The 13945-nt window shown below is 51.1% G+C and overlaps 1 protein-coding gene across 1 annotated transcript; it reads left to right on the top strand.

The window, feature by feature from the left end:
• Positions 1–15: 15 nt before the first annotated feature.
• Positions 16–12972, top strand: LMBR1L (limb development membrane protein 1 like). Its single transcript, XM_012761287.3, has 17 exons — positions 16–398; positions 2958–3042; positions 4048–4081; positions 5122–5261; positions 5445–5548; positions 6344–6470; positions 6999–7067; positions 7208–7272; positions 7582–7654; positions 7750–7833; positions 7930–8006; positions 8534–8611; positions 8761–8834; positions 9418–9508; positions 9610–9676; positions 12047–12208; positions 12411–12972. Exons 1-17 carry the CDS (start codon positions 327–329, stop codon positions 12476–12478), a joined length of 1470 nt encoding a protein of 489 aa, XP_012616741.1. The 5' UTR covers positions 16–326; the 3' UTR covers positions 12479–12972.
• The last annotated feature ends 973 nt before the right edge of the window (positions 12973–13945 follow it).

The following is a 13945-nucleotide window of genomic DNA, read 5'->3' as shown; positions in this document are numbered from 1 at the left end:
TAAAAAGGTGGAACCAGACCGCCGCTTCCTCGTAGCTAGTCGGGTGGCTTGCTGTTTGCGTTGAAACGTGACCGTGGCCTGACCTTAAAGGGGAGGGAGCAAAGGGGGGGCCAAAGTCCCTTAAAACTAGGCGGGCTGGTGCCTGCCCCTTTAAGGGCGGGGCTTGCCGACGACTGAATCCGAGCTCCGGATTACTCTGAGTTTCCGTCGGAGGCTGCGAGGAAAGGCTCCTTGGCTGGGTCCGGGTGTTTGGCGGCGGCGGCTTCATCCCCGCTCGTCCTCCCCGGGCCCGGAGACACCCCCTCTCCAGTCATGCTGAACAGAGTATGGAAGCAGCTGACTACGAAGTGCTATCCGTGCGAGAGCAGCTATTCCACGAGAGGGTCCGCGAGTGCATTGTGAGTGGGGGACCTGGGCAGGAAGCGGTAGGACCGCGGCGGGGAGAAGCCCGGCTGTCCGGGGAGCGGTGGAAGTTCAGGTGGGAGCCCGCCTGGGCTCAGCGCGGTCAGACCCTGCTTGGACCAGGGGCGGGCGACGAAGGCCTCCGTCCGGACAGAAGGGCGGGTGCCCGGCTGGCGAACCCCTAGATCGCATCAGCTGGGTCCCGGAGCGATAAACAAAGCCCGGCGGTTTCCGTTCCTGCCCTGCTCGCCCCTCCCCCGCCCCTCCTCCTGTGCGCGACCCCGCGGCTGTTCCGCGTGGGCCTTCGTGCGTCTGAGGGGCTGGTGAACCTGCCTGGTAGTTGGAGAAGGATGGGCTTGCTTCGGGCGGGTTGATTCGGGTTTCCCCCTCAAACTGGGTTGAGGGCAAACCCATATGATGTTGAGGGGAGACGTCGTCACACTGAGCTAGATTCTAGGAAAGGCTTGGGAAGTGTAGGGATGGCAGGCGGGAGGAACCGAAGGACTTGGTGGGTCGTCTTCCACCTTGGCAACAAGAACTCTTGCTGGGGTGGATTCTAATGTGTAAAGGCGAGGAACAGCCAAGGTTTCCCCCTCTTTCTTTCTCCTTGGTGTTTGTTTGAAACTCTGAAAGACTTGCCAGCCATTCAGAGATATCCCCTGTGAGTAGTCCCCCTAGTGCTTCAGAGGGCACCTGGCCGTTGTTACTTACTCCCTCTCTGCTACATAGAGCAATGGCTGAACCTGCCCCACCTCACTGGACACTTCTGGGGTAGGGGCGCCCTGTGGAGTCATATCTTCATCAGGCCTGCTTGGAATTCCCATCCCTCTTTTTCCTTCCCATCCCCCTGTTTCCTTCCCCAGGGCTACCCAGGATAACTGTCATCCCCAAATACTAAATAGAAAGGGAACAGTTTGGAAGAATTAGAAGTGTTAATGAGTGGAGAAACCCACTGATGGGTAGTCCTTTATTTTTCTCAGGTTGGGCTCTAGCTGGCCCTGAGCAGGCTCAGATTGGAGAAGGGGTAAAGTGTGTCAGGACATAATGAGGTCTGCCCTTATGGATAAAGACTGGAAAGTATAGTAGGCTATGTGTGGAACTCCAGTAGAATTCTGCTTTCAGGAAGCCTCCTTTGCATGTTCCTGGGTGGACAGTCCCACATGGGTTGAGCATGTGGAGGCACACCCAGAGCTTGAGACAGTAGAGAACAGGGAGGGATAAGACCTTGGACAGATGCAGCCTCTGGATGTCTCCCCCATCCTTAATCCCATTAGCTGAGGATATCAGTGCTGGCCAAGGGCAGACTGAAGGCTTCTGGTGCCTCCCCCACCTGGCTCCCATCTAGAGGCTAGGGAACAACCTAACCACCAGCTAGGAGCTGCGTGGAACTCTGTCCTGACCTTTTGAGCCCTCCCCCATTCCTAACTATTACTCAAGCCCAGGGCAGAACACTAGGCTGTAAAAATCCTGCAGCTGCAATATCAGTGGCTCCTTTTATTCTGCTTTCATATATCAAAAGCTATAACTTTGTCTGAGACCCATGGCTCTCCTGGGTCTCTGTGGCTTCTTCCATCCTTATATATATAGCTGTATGCAGATTACCTGTCCGGTCAGCTCTTCTTGGGTATTGGAAGACCCATGAAACTGATCCTGTCATGGCCTACCTCAGACACCGTAACATCTCTCCTTGAGACTCTCTGGTTTTGAGTATAGAGCTGACCATAGCCCCTCTTCTGCTATAGCAGCTTACTTTTGGTAGGGTAGGGATCTATGTGCAGATTAATCTGGCCGAATTCTGCCATAACGATCAATTGGTGGTCCAGCTATTCAAGGACATGGAATAGACCCTGAGAGGCCTGCCTCTAGAGTTGGAAGTCACTTGAGGTAGTCCAAGGATGGACTGCTTTTAAAGTAGCAGATGCTGGCTCTAGAAACTTTGTCGTTGGCCCCAACTAAGGTCGCTCTTAGGGGCAGAGGATTAAATGAGGCTTTGGTTTGGCCCAGAGCAGACCTGATCTTTCATGGCCCCTGAATAAACATAGAGTAGAAATCTGACTTGGTTTAGAAACATGATTCCTACTTATTCTCTCCTAGAGCTTGGGTCAAGGCAGCAGTAGGGGTGAGGTAGGGGTGGAGTGCCAGGAAAATGCAGGCCTCTTCCTCCCCCTAAACCTGCTTTCCTTTCCAATAAAGTGCTCAGAGTAAATTCCTTCTGGTTCATGGACTATTTTCGGTGTGTGTGCATGTGCATCTCTAGGAAGTTTTTCTGCCCATTTACCAGCCAGGGTTGGGCTGAAGCTATTTTCTCCCAGTAAAGTGCTTATAGGACGAGGTATGGTACTGTTTCCCTAGGTGCATGGGGGCAGCCCCTTTCTGGCCCTTAGAGGCTCCTAAGGGCCTGACTAGAAGGAATTGCTGGGGAAGAAGAAGGAACCCTTGGAAATAGGGAGCCTTGTTTTGGGGCAGTGACCCAACAGAATTAATAGAGAGGCCCTTGGGGCTGTGGAATGTGCTGGGGATTAGAGCTTCTCATCCCAGCTCAAATTCTGCCACAGATCTCAACCCTTCTGTTTGCGGCACTCTACATCCTCTGCCACATCTTCCTGACCCGCTTCAAGAAGCCTGCTGAGTTCACCACAGGTACTGTGACTTCCCTCACTTCTGCCAGAGTTCCTGTTGCCATGGGGCCAGCCTCAGGGGAATGGATCTAAGGTGCCTGCTGGGAAGGAGAGGTGGCTTTGCTGGGCTGTTCTGAGCCTTTGCCTCTTCAGCCTCCCCTCCTCACAGGTGGGGGCAGGGTGGTATATTGGAAAATCTAAATGGAAGTGTCTGCTAGGCTAGTCATGTAACCTTCCCAATCCTCAGTTTCATCCTATGAAATGGGTGTTATCATGTCTACCCAGTCTACTGTGTGGACCAGATGAAACAGTTAATGTGAAAGCCCTTTGTGAACCTGGAGTGGGCAACTGCAGGGCGAATGTCATTAGAGGCACAGGCTCTGTGTCTTCTCCTCTCCTAGTGCTCCCTTAGCCAGGACCAGAGACCTCTGGGTACCAGGACCTGATGATGGTGGCCTTTCTTTTTATAGGGAGCCTAAGTGTGCTCAGAGTGGAGCTTTCCTTCCCACAGACACTGTGTGATTGAAGGGGGACACGCTTGCCCTGTTTCCTAGCCCCAGACTGCCCAAATCATCCTGTCCTGGCTTTAACCTTCCTTCCTCTCAGGATGGCTTCAAAAGCCCCCATCTAACAAGGCAGCTATCCTAGTGTAATTTCCTTGGGGACTTTCTCTGTGAATATCCCTTCCCTGCACCCAACCACTGGTATAACCAACCTCACAGACCAGTTGTGTGTATTTTGAGCTTACAAAGAGGAACATGTGCTGGGAGAGATGTGGGGAGGAAGGGAAGAAGTAGGGGAGTTTCTGGCCTATATTCTCTCCATCTGGGACTGCTGATCTTTAAGCTACTACCTTGGCTGGAGAACAGTTTGTGCGGTTCATAGCGTGAGGTCTCCCAGAGCCTCCTACACAGCTCCGCCTCCTCTCAGGGGCTGGGGAAGGGGCAGGGGGCCACAGTGTAACTGATGGCTTCCAGAGCTGCCCACTGATGTCCTGCCTCTTTCCCTGTGCCTCTGTCTCTTGTAGTGGATGATGAAGATGCCACAGTCAACAAAATTGCGTAAGTGTCGCTGCCTCAGCACCTGACATCAGTAGTCATTAGGAGGTGGGAGCTAGGGGAGGCCTCTGGAGCTGGGAGGAGAAGGGGGGTCTCATACAGTGAAGAAAGTTTCTGCTTCCATCCCATTCCATCTCATTTCTGGCTTCTTCTGGCCTCACCTCACCCTGAGGACGCTCAGAAAAGCTGTTGTTCCTGTCTCCCTGGTTAGGCGAGGAGCTTCTGGGAGCCTCGTGTCCAGGAACTGTCAGCTGGGGCCTGAGTCACCGGAAATGGCTTTAGCTTGGCTTCACCTCCCAGGGGCCAGTGGGGAGGGAGTGAGGTGGGGATGTAGACTGATGGAAACAGAGCCAGGTGTGGGGAAGGTGGAAACTCCTGAGGGTGGCATGCTTGGTTCTGAGAGGAAGGCCCTATTCCAGGTGCTGTTATTCACTGACACATCCAGAGAGACAGAAAGAGAGAGATGACCCCTCTGGGTCAGTAGACTAGAAGGCAGCCCTCCACCCTTGATGGACCAACTAGATAAAAGTATCCCTTCTTTTCAGCCGTTGCAGTCCAGGGCACAGGCCTTGGTTATAAAGCTGGGTTTCGGTCCCCCCTTGTCCTCCTTTGTACTCCTGCCTTCATGCAGGGGATAGCCATATGGGGTGACCCTGCTCTCATCCAGGCTGAAAACTTAGGAATCCATATCCCTGAGCGGAGAAGATCAGTTCCCATAGCTTTGGCATCATGCCTGGCACACCCTATAGGCATGTTCAGGAAGATCACATTCCTGGGATCAGCCTGGGGAAGTGACATGGCAGGTGACCAGGTTACCATGAATGTCTGATGTGCCCATCCTACATGCCAAGGCCTCCCTGGAGGTAAAGGCCTAGGGTGTGGCAGCAGTGGGTAGAGCCCCAGCTGCACAGCTCCTTCCCTAGGTCAGTCACTGCTACAGCAGCTTCTAGAAGCCACATGTGCCCTCAGGGACAAAGGGCTTCTTGGGCACAGGGCAGTGAGTGCTGAACTAAGCAGGGGTACTCTCCCCCTTCTCTGCCCAGGCTTGAGCTGTGCACCTTTACCCTGGCGGTCGCCCTGGGTGCTGTCCTGCTCCTGCCTTTCTCCATCATCAGCAATGAGGTGTTGCTGTCACTGCCTCGGAACTATTACATCCAGTGGCTCAACGGCTCCCTCATCCACGGTGTGTGGCTCCAGGTTGCAGCTTGGGTGGGGATGGGGAGCACGTAGAATGGGGCAGGCTTGGGCAGCCTTGGGCTAATCAGTCATCTGTCGCCCTCCCTCACCCTCTCCCCAACCACATGGCTAGTCCCCTGTGGGTTGCCCCCCTTTACTGACCACCTCTGCTTTCCCTTTTTTGCTCCAGGCCTCTGGAACCTCGTTTTTCTCTTCTCCAACCTATCCCTCATCTTCCTCATGCCCTTTGCGTACTTCTTCACCGAGTCTGAGGGCTTTGCTGGCTCCAGAAAGGTGAGTAGGGGATATATATCCAGGCAGGAAACAGTATTCCACTCAAATGGTTCCACTGAGGAGATTTTATTTTATTTATTTATTATTTTTTTATTTAAATTTTTATTACTTATAAATTATTTTTGATAATATTATTTTCATTTCATTCTTATTTTCATTCTACTATTACATCTTACCATCCAAAACTGAGGAGATTTTAATAAAGAGACTATTTGCACAGGTTTAGTCAGAGTTAGGGAATGAACAAGGAGTTTGAGGCTCTAGTGACAGTAGGAAGTCATCACCACTCCATGGCCTGTGGGGGCAAATGGAGGAAACAACTAGAAGCCACTGATAGCTGAAGCTGGGGATGTGTGGCCGCCCAGCAGAGGAGCTGCTGTCTTAGTGTCATAGCCACTGCCAACACCATGGTGCCAAAGGTGGGAGGAAACACAGGTAGGAAACTTCCGACCTCCCACTCTCCTGCTGGTCCTTCCCATTAGGCAAGCTGAATAGAAAGCTGGGGGGCAAAGAGCTTGGGTGATACAGACCTCAGAGGTCAGCCTCTCAGGGCAGACAATGATGAGGAATGCATCTGGAGAAGGGGTTGCAAATGAAGGGTATGAGATGACCACAGATTGGGGAATGGGAGGACAGAGCAACTTGGCAGAATAAGAAGGAAACACCCTCTCCTACCTCCTGAATCCAGACATCTCTTGTTCCCCCAGCCTAGCCACTATCACTGATGTCTTTCCTCACCCACACTGTCCTGATGTTGACCCCCTTCTCCCCTTTACCTATTGCCTCCCTCTGTAGGGTGTCCTGGGCCGGGTCTATGAGACGGTGGTGATGCTGATGCTCCTTACTCTGCTGGTGCTGGGCATGGTGTGGGTGGCGTCAGCCATTGTGGACAACAACAAAGCCAGCAGGGAGTCACTCTATGGTGAGAAGCCCAGCTTTTTTCCCTGCCTCCAGGCTGAGTGACACTTCAGTTGGCCCATGTCCCCCTGCCTGGAACAACTGTATCCCTCTGAAGTAGAGAGAAGGTTGGCACCCTCTCCCTTAGACTGAAGATTCAAACTGACAGACTTCTGGCCAAATCCAACCTGTAGAAATGTTCCATTGGGCCTATGCAATGGTTAAAAAATACATATGATTCAATGAATTGGGAGGTTTCACACTAATATCCAGATATCTGGCTTTGATTGACAAGGGAGAGAATCTGGCTATACTAGTCCCTGGTAACTGGGGCCAAATAGCAGTTGTGCCTTTTAGTTAGGGCTTAGGATCTCTAGTTTACCATTGTCCCTGCCACTCACTTTTCTCATAATGCTGGCCAGCTTTCTCATTTGCACTACTTGCTTAACCTCTGTAGGCTTATGTACTGTGCCCTGTCTAGACTCTGAGGCCTGTCAGCCCCCAGTAAGCAAGAGGAGAGAGATGAACTGACATGCTTCTTTTTTACCCTTAGACTTCTGGGAGTACTACCTCCCCTACCTCTACTCATGCATCTCCTTCCTCGGGGTCTTGCTGCTCCTGGGTGAGTGTGCAGGGTCTGGGAGAGAATGGGCAGGGTCCTTGGGCCAGAGTAACCAGGCTGGAGGGAGAGGGAATGGAGGGATGGGTAAGGGGAAGAGTGGAGAGAAGGGCCTGGCAGGTGACTGGCTCTTGTTCCCACAGTGTGTACTCCGCTAGGTCTTGCCCGCATGTTCTCGGTCACTGGGAAGCTGCTGGTCAAGCCCCGGGTATGTAGTTTTCCTTGCCCTTTGATCCTGCAGGGTGAGCTTTCTGCAAAGCTGGAGCCAAACAATGAAACAACCCTATAGTTGTATAGTACATAACTTGCAGAGGGCTACAGCCTTTGTTGACTCCTGTATTCTGTACCCTTGTCATCTGGAGCTGGTCATCAGACATATAAGGCAGAACACAAGGCAGTTGGGAAGAACTGGACAAAGCTGCTGGCCACAGTGACGAGTGAGGGTTGGGGGACTATGGAGCCCTGGGATGATCAAGGAGCCTCTAACAGTTAGTCTCTCCCTTTCCCCTCCCCCTAGCTGCTGGAAGACCTGGAGGAGCAGCTGTACTGCTCAGCCTTTGAGGAGGCAGCTCTGACCCGCAGGATCTGTAGTGAGTTACACATCTCCCCAGCTGGGATGGTGGGGTTGACCTGGGCAGAGACTGCAGGACTAGGGGGCAGCAAGCACTGTCTTCTCTGCCCTCAGATCCCACCTCCTGCTGGCTGCCTTTGGACATGGAGCTGCTGCACAGACAGGTCCTGGCCCTGCAGACACAGAGGGTCCTGCTGGGTATGTGGGCTAGTAGGGCTTGGGATAGCTGTATTTCTCCAAGGAGAGTAGCCCCTTGTTCTCAGTGCTTACTAACAGCCTCCCATCCCTGCACAGAGAAGCGACGGAAGGCTTCAGCCTGGCAGCGGAACCTAGGCTACCCACTGGCCATGCTGTGCTTGCTGGTGCTGACGGTGGGTATACCGCCCTCGGTGGGGGTGGGGAGTGGGCCCTTGAGTGCTTTAGGCCTTCCCGGGGAGGAGGAAGGAGATGCAGGGGACCTGGTTATCATTAATAATAGTAGTTGCCTCTCACTGAGTACCTATTTTGTGTCCTGCCCTATGCTGAGACCATCAATCCCAATTTTATAAATGATGAAACAGAAGTTAAGTAACTTGCCCAAAGTCACACAGAACCATTGAGTAGTTATGCAGGTTTGCTCTGTGATGAGAATAAGCATTGAAATCCAGTCCATTCCTCTCCAGTCTTGTTAGTTGGAGGATTTGCAATCCTTCCATCTGGAAGAGGTGTATCATATAATATCCTCAAAGGCACTTTGTTGCTAATAATGGCCCGGAGGAGGCCTGACGCAACTAACTGGAAGCAGAACTATGCTTGGAAACTGAAAATGTTGGACCAGAGTCTCTGCTCTTAACATTCAGCACTGGGTGCAGCTGTGGGCTAGGGGAGGGATGGGAGTCTGTGGCCTTGCCTCCCACAGGGCCTGTCTGTGCTCATTGTGGCCATCCACATCCTGGAGCTACTCATTGATGAGGCTGCCATGCCCCGAGGCATGCAGGTACTGGGCTGCCCTCTCACCATATCCTTTGGGGAAGGCCTAGGCAAGGCTGGGGAGGAGGGGCAGAAGCTGAGGACAGAGGGTGGGCTGGGTGCTGGGTGGTGCTGATGGTGGGGAGTGCTCCACAGTGACACTGCTCCACTCCTCAGGGTGCCTCCCTGGGCCAGGTCTCCTTCTCCAAGCTGGGCTCCTTTGGTGCCGTCATTCAGGTTGTACTCATCTTGTATCCTTCTGGAAACTCACCATTGCCTCTTCTCCAAACCTGTCTCCTGGGACTCTGGACAGAGCTCCTCTTGGACTTTGTCTCCTCTGGGACTCTGGAAGGGAGTGATGGGAAAGGGGGCAAGTTTGAACTTAAGTTCAAAAAGGAGAAGGTGATTTTTTTTTTTTGAGACAGAGTCTCGCTTTGTTGCCCAGGCTAGAGTGAGTGCCGTGGCGTCAGCCTAGCTCACAGCAACCTCAAACTCCTGGCTCAAGCAATCCTCCTGCCTCAGCCTCCCAAGTAGCTGGGACTACAGGCATTCGCCACCATGCCCGGCTAATTTTTTGTATATATTAGTTGGCCAATTAATTTCTTTCTATTTATAGTAGAGATGGGGTCTCGCTCTTGCTCAGGCTGGTTTCGAACTCCTGACCTCGAGCAATCCGCCCGCCTCGGCCTCCCAGAGAGCTAGGATTACAGGCGTGAGCCACCGTGCCCGGCCGAGAAGGTGATTTTGAAAGGAGGGCTGGGAGAGAGGTCTATTCCCTTTAAGGTGAAGTATTAATCTTGGGAGTTGGCCAGTTCTTCCCTAACCCAGTGGCAGTTACCTGATGGTGTCCTCAGTTGTGGGCTTCTATAGCTCTCCACTCTTTCGGAGCCTGCGGCCCAGATGGCACGACACAGCCATGACACAGGTAGCTGGGAGGGAGTAGGGGAAGCCTCCTGGGTGCATGGATGGGTACTAAGTGCTGGCAGCTCTGCTACCTTTTCCTCTCCTTTCCCTACTTCCATCTAGATAATTGGGAACTGTGTCTGTCTCCTGGTCCTAAGCTCAGCACTTCCCGTGTTCTCTCGAACCCTGGGTAAGTAGCAAAAGGATGAGGTAAGGGAATTGGCTTTTTGTGAGTACCCACATGCTCTCTCTAATTCCCACAAGAAAATTTGAATAGGTATTAATATTATCCCCATTATACAGATGGGAAACTGAGGCTCTATAAAGTGCCTACACTGAGTGCTGGAGTAGTGTTGTTTCAAAGCTTATACTTTTTTTTTTTTTTTTTTTTTTTTTTTTTTTTTTTTTGAGACAGAGTCTCACTTTGTTGTCCAGGCTAGAGTGAGTGCCGTGGCGTCAGCCTAGCTCACAGCAACCTCAAACTCCTGGGCTCAAGCGATCCTCCTGCCTCAGCCTCCCGAGAAGCTGGGACTACAGGCATGTGCCACCATGCCCGGCTAATTTTTTTTTTTTTTATATATATATCAGTTGGCCAATTAGTTTCTTTCTATTTATAGTAGAGACGGGGTCTTGCTCTTGCTCAGGCTGGTTTTGAACTCCTGACCTTGAGCAATCCGCCCGCCTCGGCCTCCCAAGAGCTAGGATTACAGGCGTGAGCCACAGCGCCCGGCCCAAAGCTTATACTTTTTACATTTGCTACATCCCAGTGCCTTTGCCACAAACTTCTACTATTTGGTGGAGGATGACTACTTTTCCCCAAATCTTCCTTCTGGGTGGATCATCTAATAAATGTTGTCATTTGAAAGATGAGAAACTACCAAGCACAGTGGCACACACCTGTAATCCCAGCTACTTGGGAGGCTGAAGCAGGAAGATTGCTTGAGGCTAGGAGTTTGAGATCAGCCTGGGAAACATAGCAACACCCCGTCTCTACAAAAAATTTAAAAATCAGCTGTGTATGGTGGTGTACAAGCTAGTTCCAGCTACTCAGGAGGCTGAGTCAGGAGGATCACTTCAGCCCAATACTTAAAGGCTGCATGCAGTGAGACATGATCATGCCACTGTACTCTATCCTACGCAACAGAGTGAGACCCTGTCTCTAAAAAAATAAAAAGGAGAGAAACACAAAGAAGCTCATTGATAGACCCAGAATTATATAGCTAGCTTTAGATAAGACCAAGTCAATCTAGAACCCTTGTCTCCTGAACCCTAGTCCAGTGCTTTCTGCACACACTGGGTATCAGGTAATACACCCAGTCTTTCTCCTGCCTTTAATGCTATGATCTAGAATTACCTGACAAAAAAGTTTAAAAATGAAACTAATTCACCCCAAGGCAGTATGGGAGATACAGAGGCAACAACCCTACCACCACTTCATCCTCTGTATTTTATAAATGTTTTCATATTTAAAGAATCTCTAGTTCTTTTATTTTATTTTTTTTTTTTGAGACAGACTCTCACTCTTGCCCCGGCTAGAGTGCTGTGGTGTCATCCTAGCTCATAGCAACCTCAAACTCCTGGGCTCAAGCAATCCTCTTGCCTCAGCCTCCCGAGTAGTTGGGACTACAGGCATGCACCACCATGCCTGGCTAATTTTTTTCTATATATATTAGTTGGCCAATTAATTTCTTTCTATTTATAGTAGAGACGGGGGTCTCACTATTGCTCAGGCTGGTTTCGAACTCCAGATCTTGCACCCACCTCGGCCTCCCAGAGTGCTAGGATTACAGGCGTGAGCCACCGCACCCGACCCTCTATTTAGTTCTTAAGTTTATATTCTTTCCACTGTATTATTTGTACTTATGCCATGGGAATTTAGTAAGAAAGTAGACTTGTGGGTCCACCAGTTAGTTCCTTTAGATTGGATGCAGGTAGGAATATTTAGGGGGTGGGCAGAGTTTTGATTTATGACAGTATTATTAAGGGCCCAGTAAATGTTAGAATAGTGCCTGGCACATATAGTATGCTCCATATGTGTTGTCTCATTTAATTCTTACAGTCCCATTCTTTTCTCTGTTTTATAATTGAGGAAACTGAGGCACAGAGAGTTTAAGGAACTTGCCCCAGATCACAGAGCTAGTTAGGTGTGGAGCTGGGATACGAACCAAAGCACCCTGATCAGAATCTGAGCTCTTAGCTGCCACACTGCTCTGTCTGCTGAAAGAAACCTGGTGACCAGCTTGTAGGTTCCTGGCTCAGGAACAAGTAGCAGGCCTGGGGAGCTCATAGGGACACCGGGAGTCAGAGGGGGTTCCCATTGGAGGAGAAGATGCCAGACTCTGGAAGGGAAGTTGGAGCAAGCCTAGCTGTTGACACTTCCTTCTACAGCTCTAAATTGCCCTTGAGACAGAGCTTAGGAGGTAGGAGAATTTGACCTATAGGAGAGGCTACCTATCAGTTGCAGTGTTGAGATGTGGCCACCAGGAGGCAGCAGAAAGTTGGGCTGGTAGCAGGAGAGGGGCTGGGGAGCCCACCTCTCATCCTGACCTTTGTACTTAAGGGCTCACTCGCTTTGACCTGCTGGGTGACTTTGGACGCTTCAACTGGCTGGGCAATTTCTACATCGTGTTCCTCTACAACGCAGCCTTTGCAGGCCTCACCACGCTGTGTCTGGTGAAGACCTTCACCGCAGCTGTGCGGGCAGAGCTGATCCGAGCCTTTGGTGAGAAGTGAGGGTGCAGGCTAGTGGGATGCTTGTAAGATGGGGTGCTCTGGATCACTGGTCATTCCAGCAGCGGAGAGGGTGTGCTTCCTGCTTTATGTGTAACATACCTCACCCACCCATTCTGTGGCTTGGCTGTCGTATGCCTGGGGGACTGGACCTATGCCCTGCTTTTGACTGTCCACTTCCCCCTCTTCTGTAGGGTTGGACAGACTGCCGCTGCCTGTCTCTGGTTTCCCCCGGGCATCTAGGAAGACCCAGCACCAGTGACCTCCAGCTGGGGATGGGAGGGAGAAAACTGGACACTGCCATCTGCTGCCTAGGCCTGGAGAGGAGCCTGAAAGTAGTTGGGCCTCAGGACCAGGAGTCTGAGAGGGTGGATGGCAGAGGGGAGCTGAGCCATCTGCACTGTTGCATAATCTGAGCCAGAGTTTGGGACCAGGCCCCCCAGCTTTTCAAGACTCAGCATGGGGCAGGGCTGGGTGAGTGGGTCTAGCTCCTGGTCCCAAATCCGTTTACACATCAATCTGCCTCACTGCTGTTCCGGGCCATGCCCGTAGCCATGTTTACATGATTTGATGTGCAATAGGGTAGGGGAGGGGAGGGACTGGGCCAGGGCAGGCCAGGAGGCAGGTTGTCTCCCTTGCCTCTGGCCCAGCAGAGCCGAAGCACTGTGCTATCCTGGAGGGGCTTTGGACCACCGGAAAGAGTAAGGGCATAGGGAAAAGGAGGCTACACGCATCAGCAATAAAGTTGATCTCAGAGTTTGCTTTGTTTTTTTAAAAAGCCTGTCTCTGTGTCTATTTGAACAGCCTTGCTCCCACCATCCTTTTCTTTCCCTTTCTCTGCTTTCTTAGTATCCTTTAGGGACTTGGATCTGGTGTTAGGCCATATAATTGAGCAGTAGGAAACTCCTCCTTCCTTAGCCTTGCTTACTTAAAGCAGCTGGTGCACTGATCTCTTCCTTATACCAATGGCCTTGTCCTTGTTTCTTTTTCTGTCTTTTTTTTTTTTTTTTTTTGAGACAGGGTCTTGCTCTGTCCCCAGCTAAAGTGCAATGGTGTCATTATAGCTCACTGCAACCTTAAACTCCTAGGCTCAAGCCATTCTTCTGCCTCAGCCTCCTGAATAGCTGGGCCTACAGGCACTCACCACCACACCGGGCTAATTTTTTCTGTTTTTGGTAAAGACAAAGTTTCATTCTTGCTCATACTGGTCTGGACCGCATGACCTCAAACAACCCTCCCACCTCAGCTTCCCAAAGTGCTGGGATTACAGGTGTGAGCCACTGTGCCCAGCCTATGGCCTTGTTTCTGTACCTTGAGTATTGTGCATAGGACATGGGCATAGGAATAGGATAACCTCCCCTGTACACTCGTGCCTTCAGCCTTGTCCCTCCTGACTTGGATAAAGAGTAAAAGTGGCTGTCTGACAAGGGTTTTGATTCCTATATCATCTTTCCAGGAGCTATCAGTTCCTTGAATAGCCCCCTTGCTATGTTGGAATAGGGCAAAATTTATACTTAGGGTTGTACAGATTGTGCATTGCACAACTTCTATAGGCACCATTTGCCTCAGAGTCATCATATGGATAGTTACTATGACAATTTTGTCATAAATGGCAGATGTCTTGAAGGGATGCTTTTTTTCTATTTTACACAAAGTTGCTGTGAGAGTAGGGTGAGGGGAGCGTAAGTATGGAATACAAAAATGTGTAGAATCCACAAATACTTGCAGA

The sequence above is a fragment of the Microcebus murinus genome, chromosome 10, assembly GCF_040939455.1.
Source record: "Microcebus murinus isolate Inina chromosome 10, M.murinus_Inina_mat1.0, whole genome shotgun sequence".
NCBI classification, from domain to species: domain Eukaryota; kingdom Metazoa; phylum Chordata; class Mammalia; order Primates; family Cheirogaleidae; genus Microcebus; species Microcebus murinus.
Note: the sequence above shows the minus strand (reverse complement) of the source record. Positions and strands in the feature narration are given on the sequence as shown.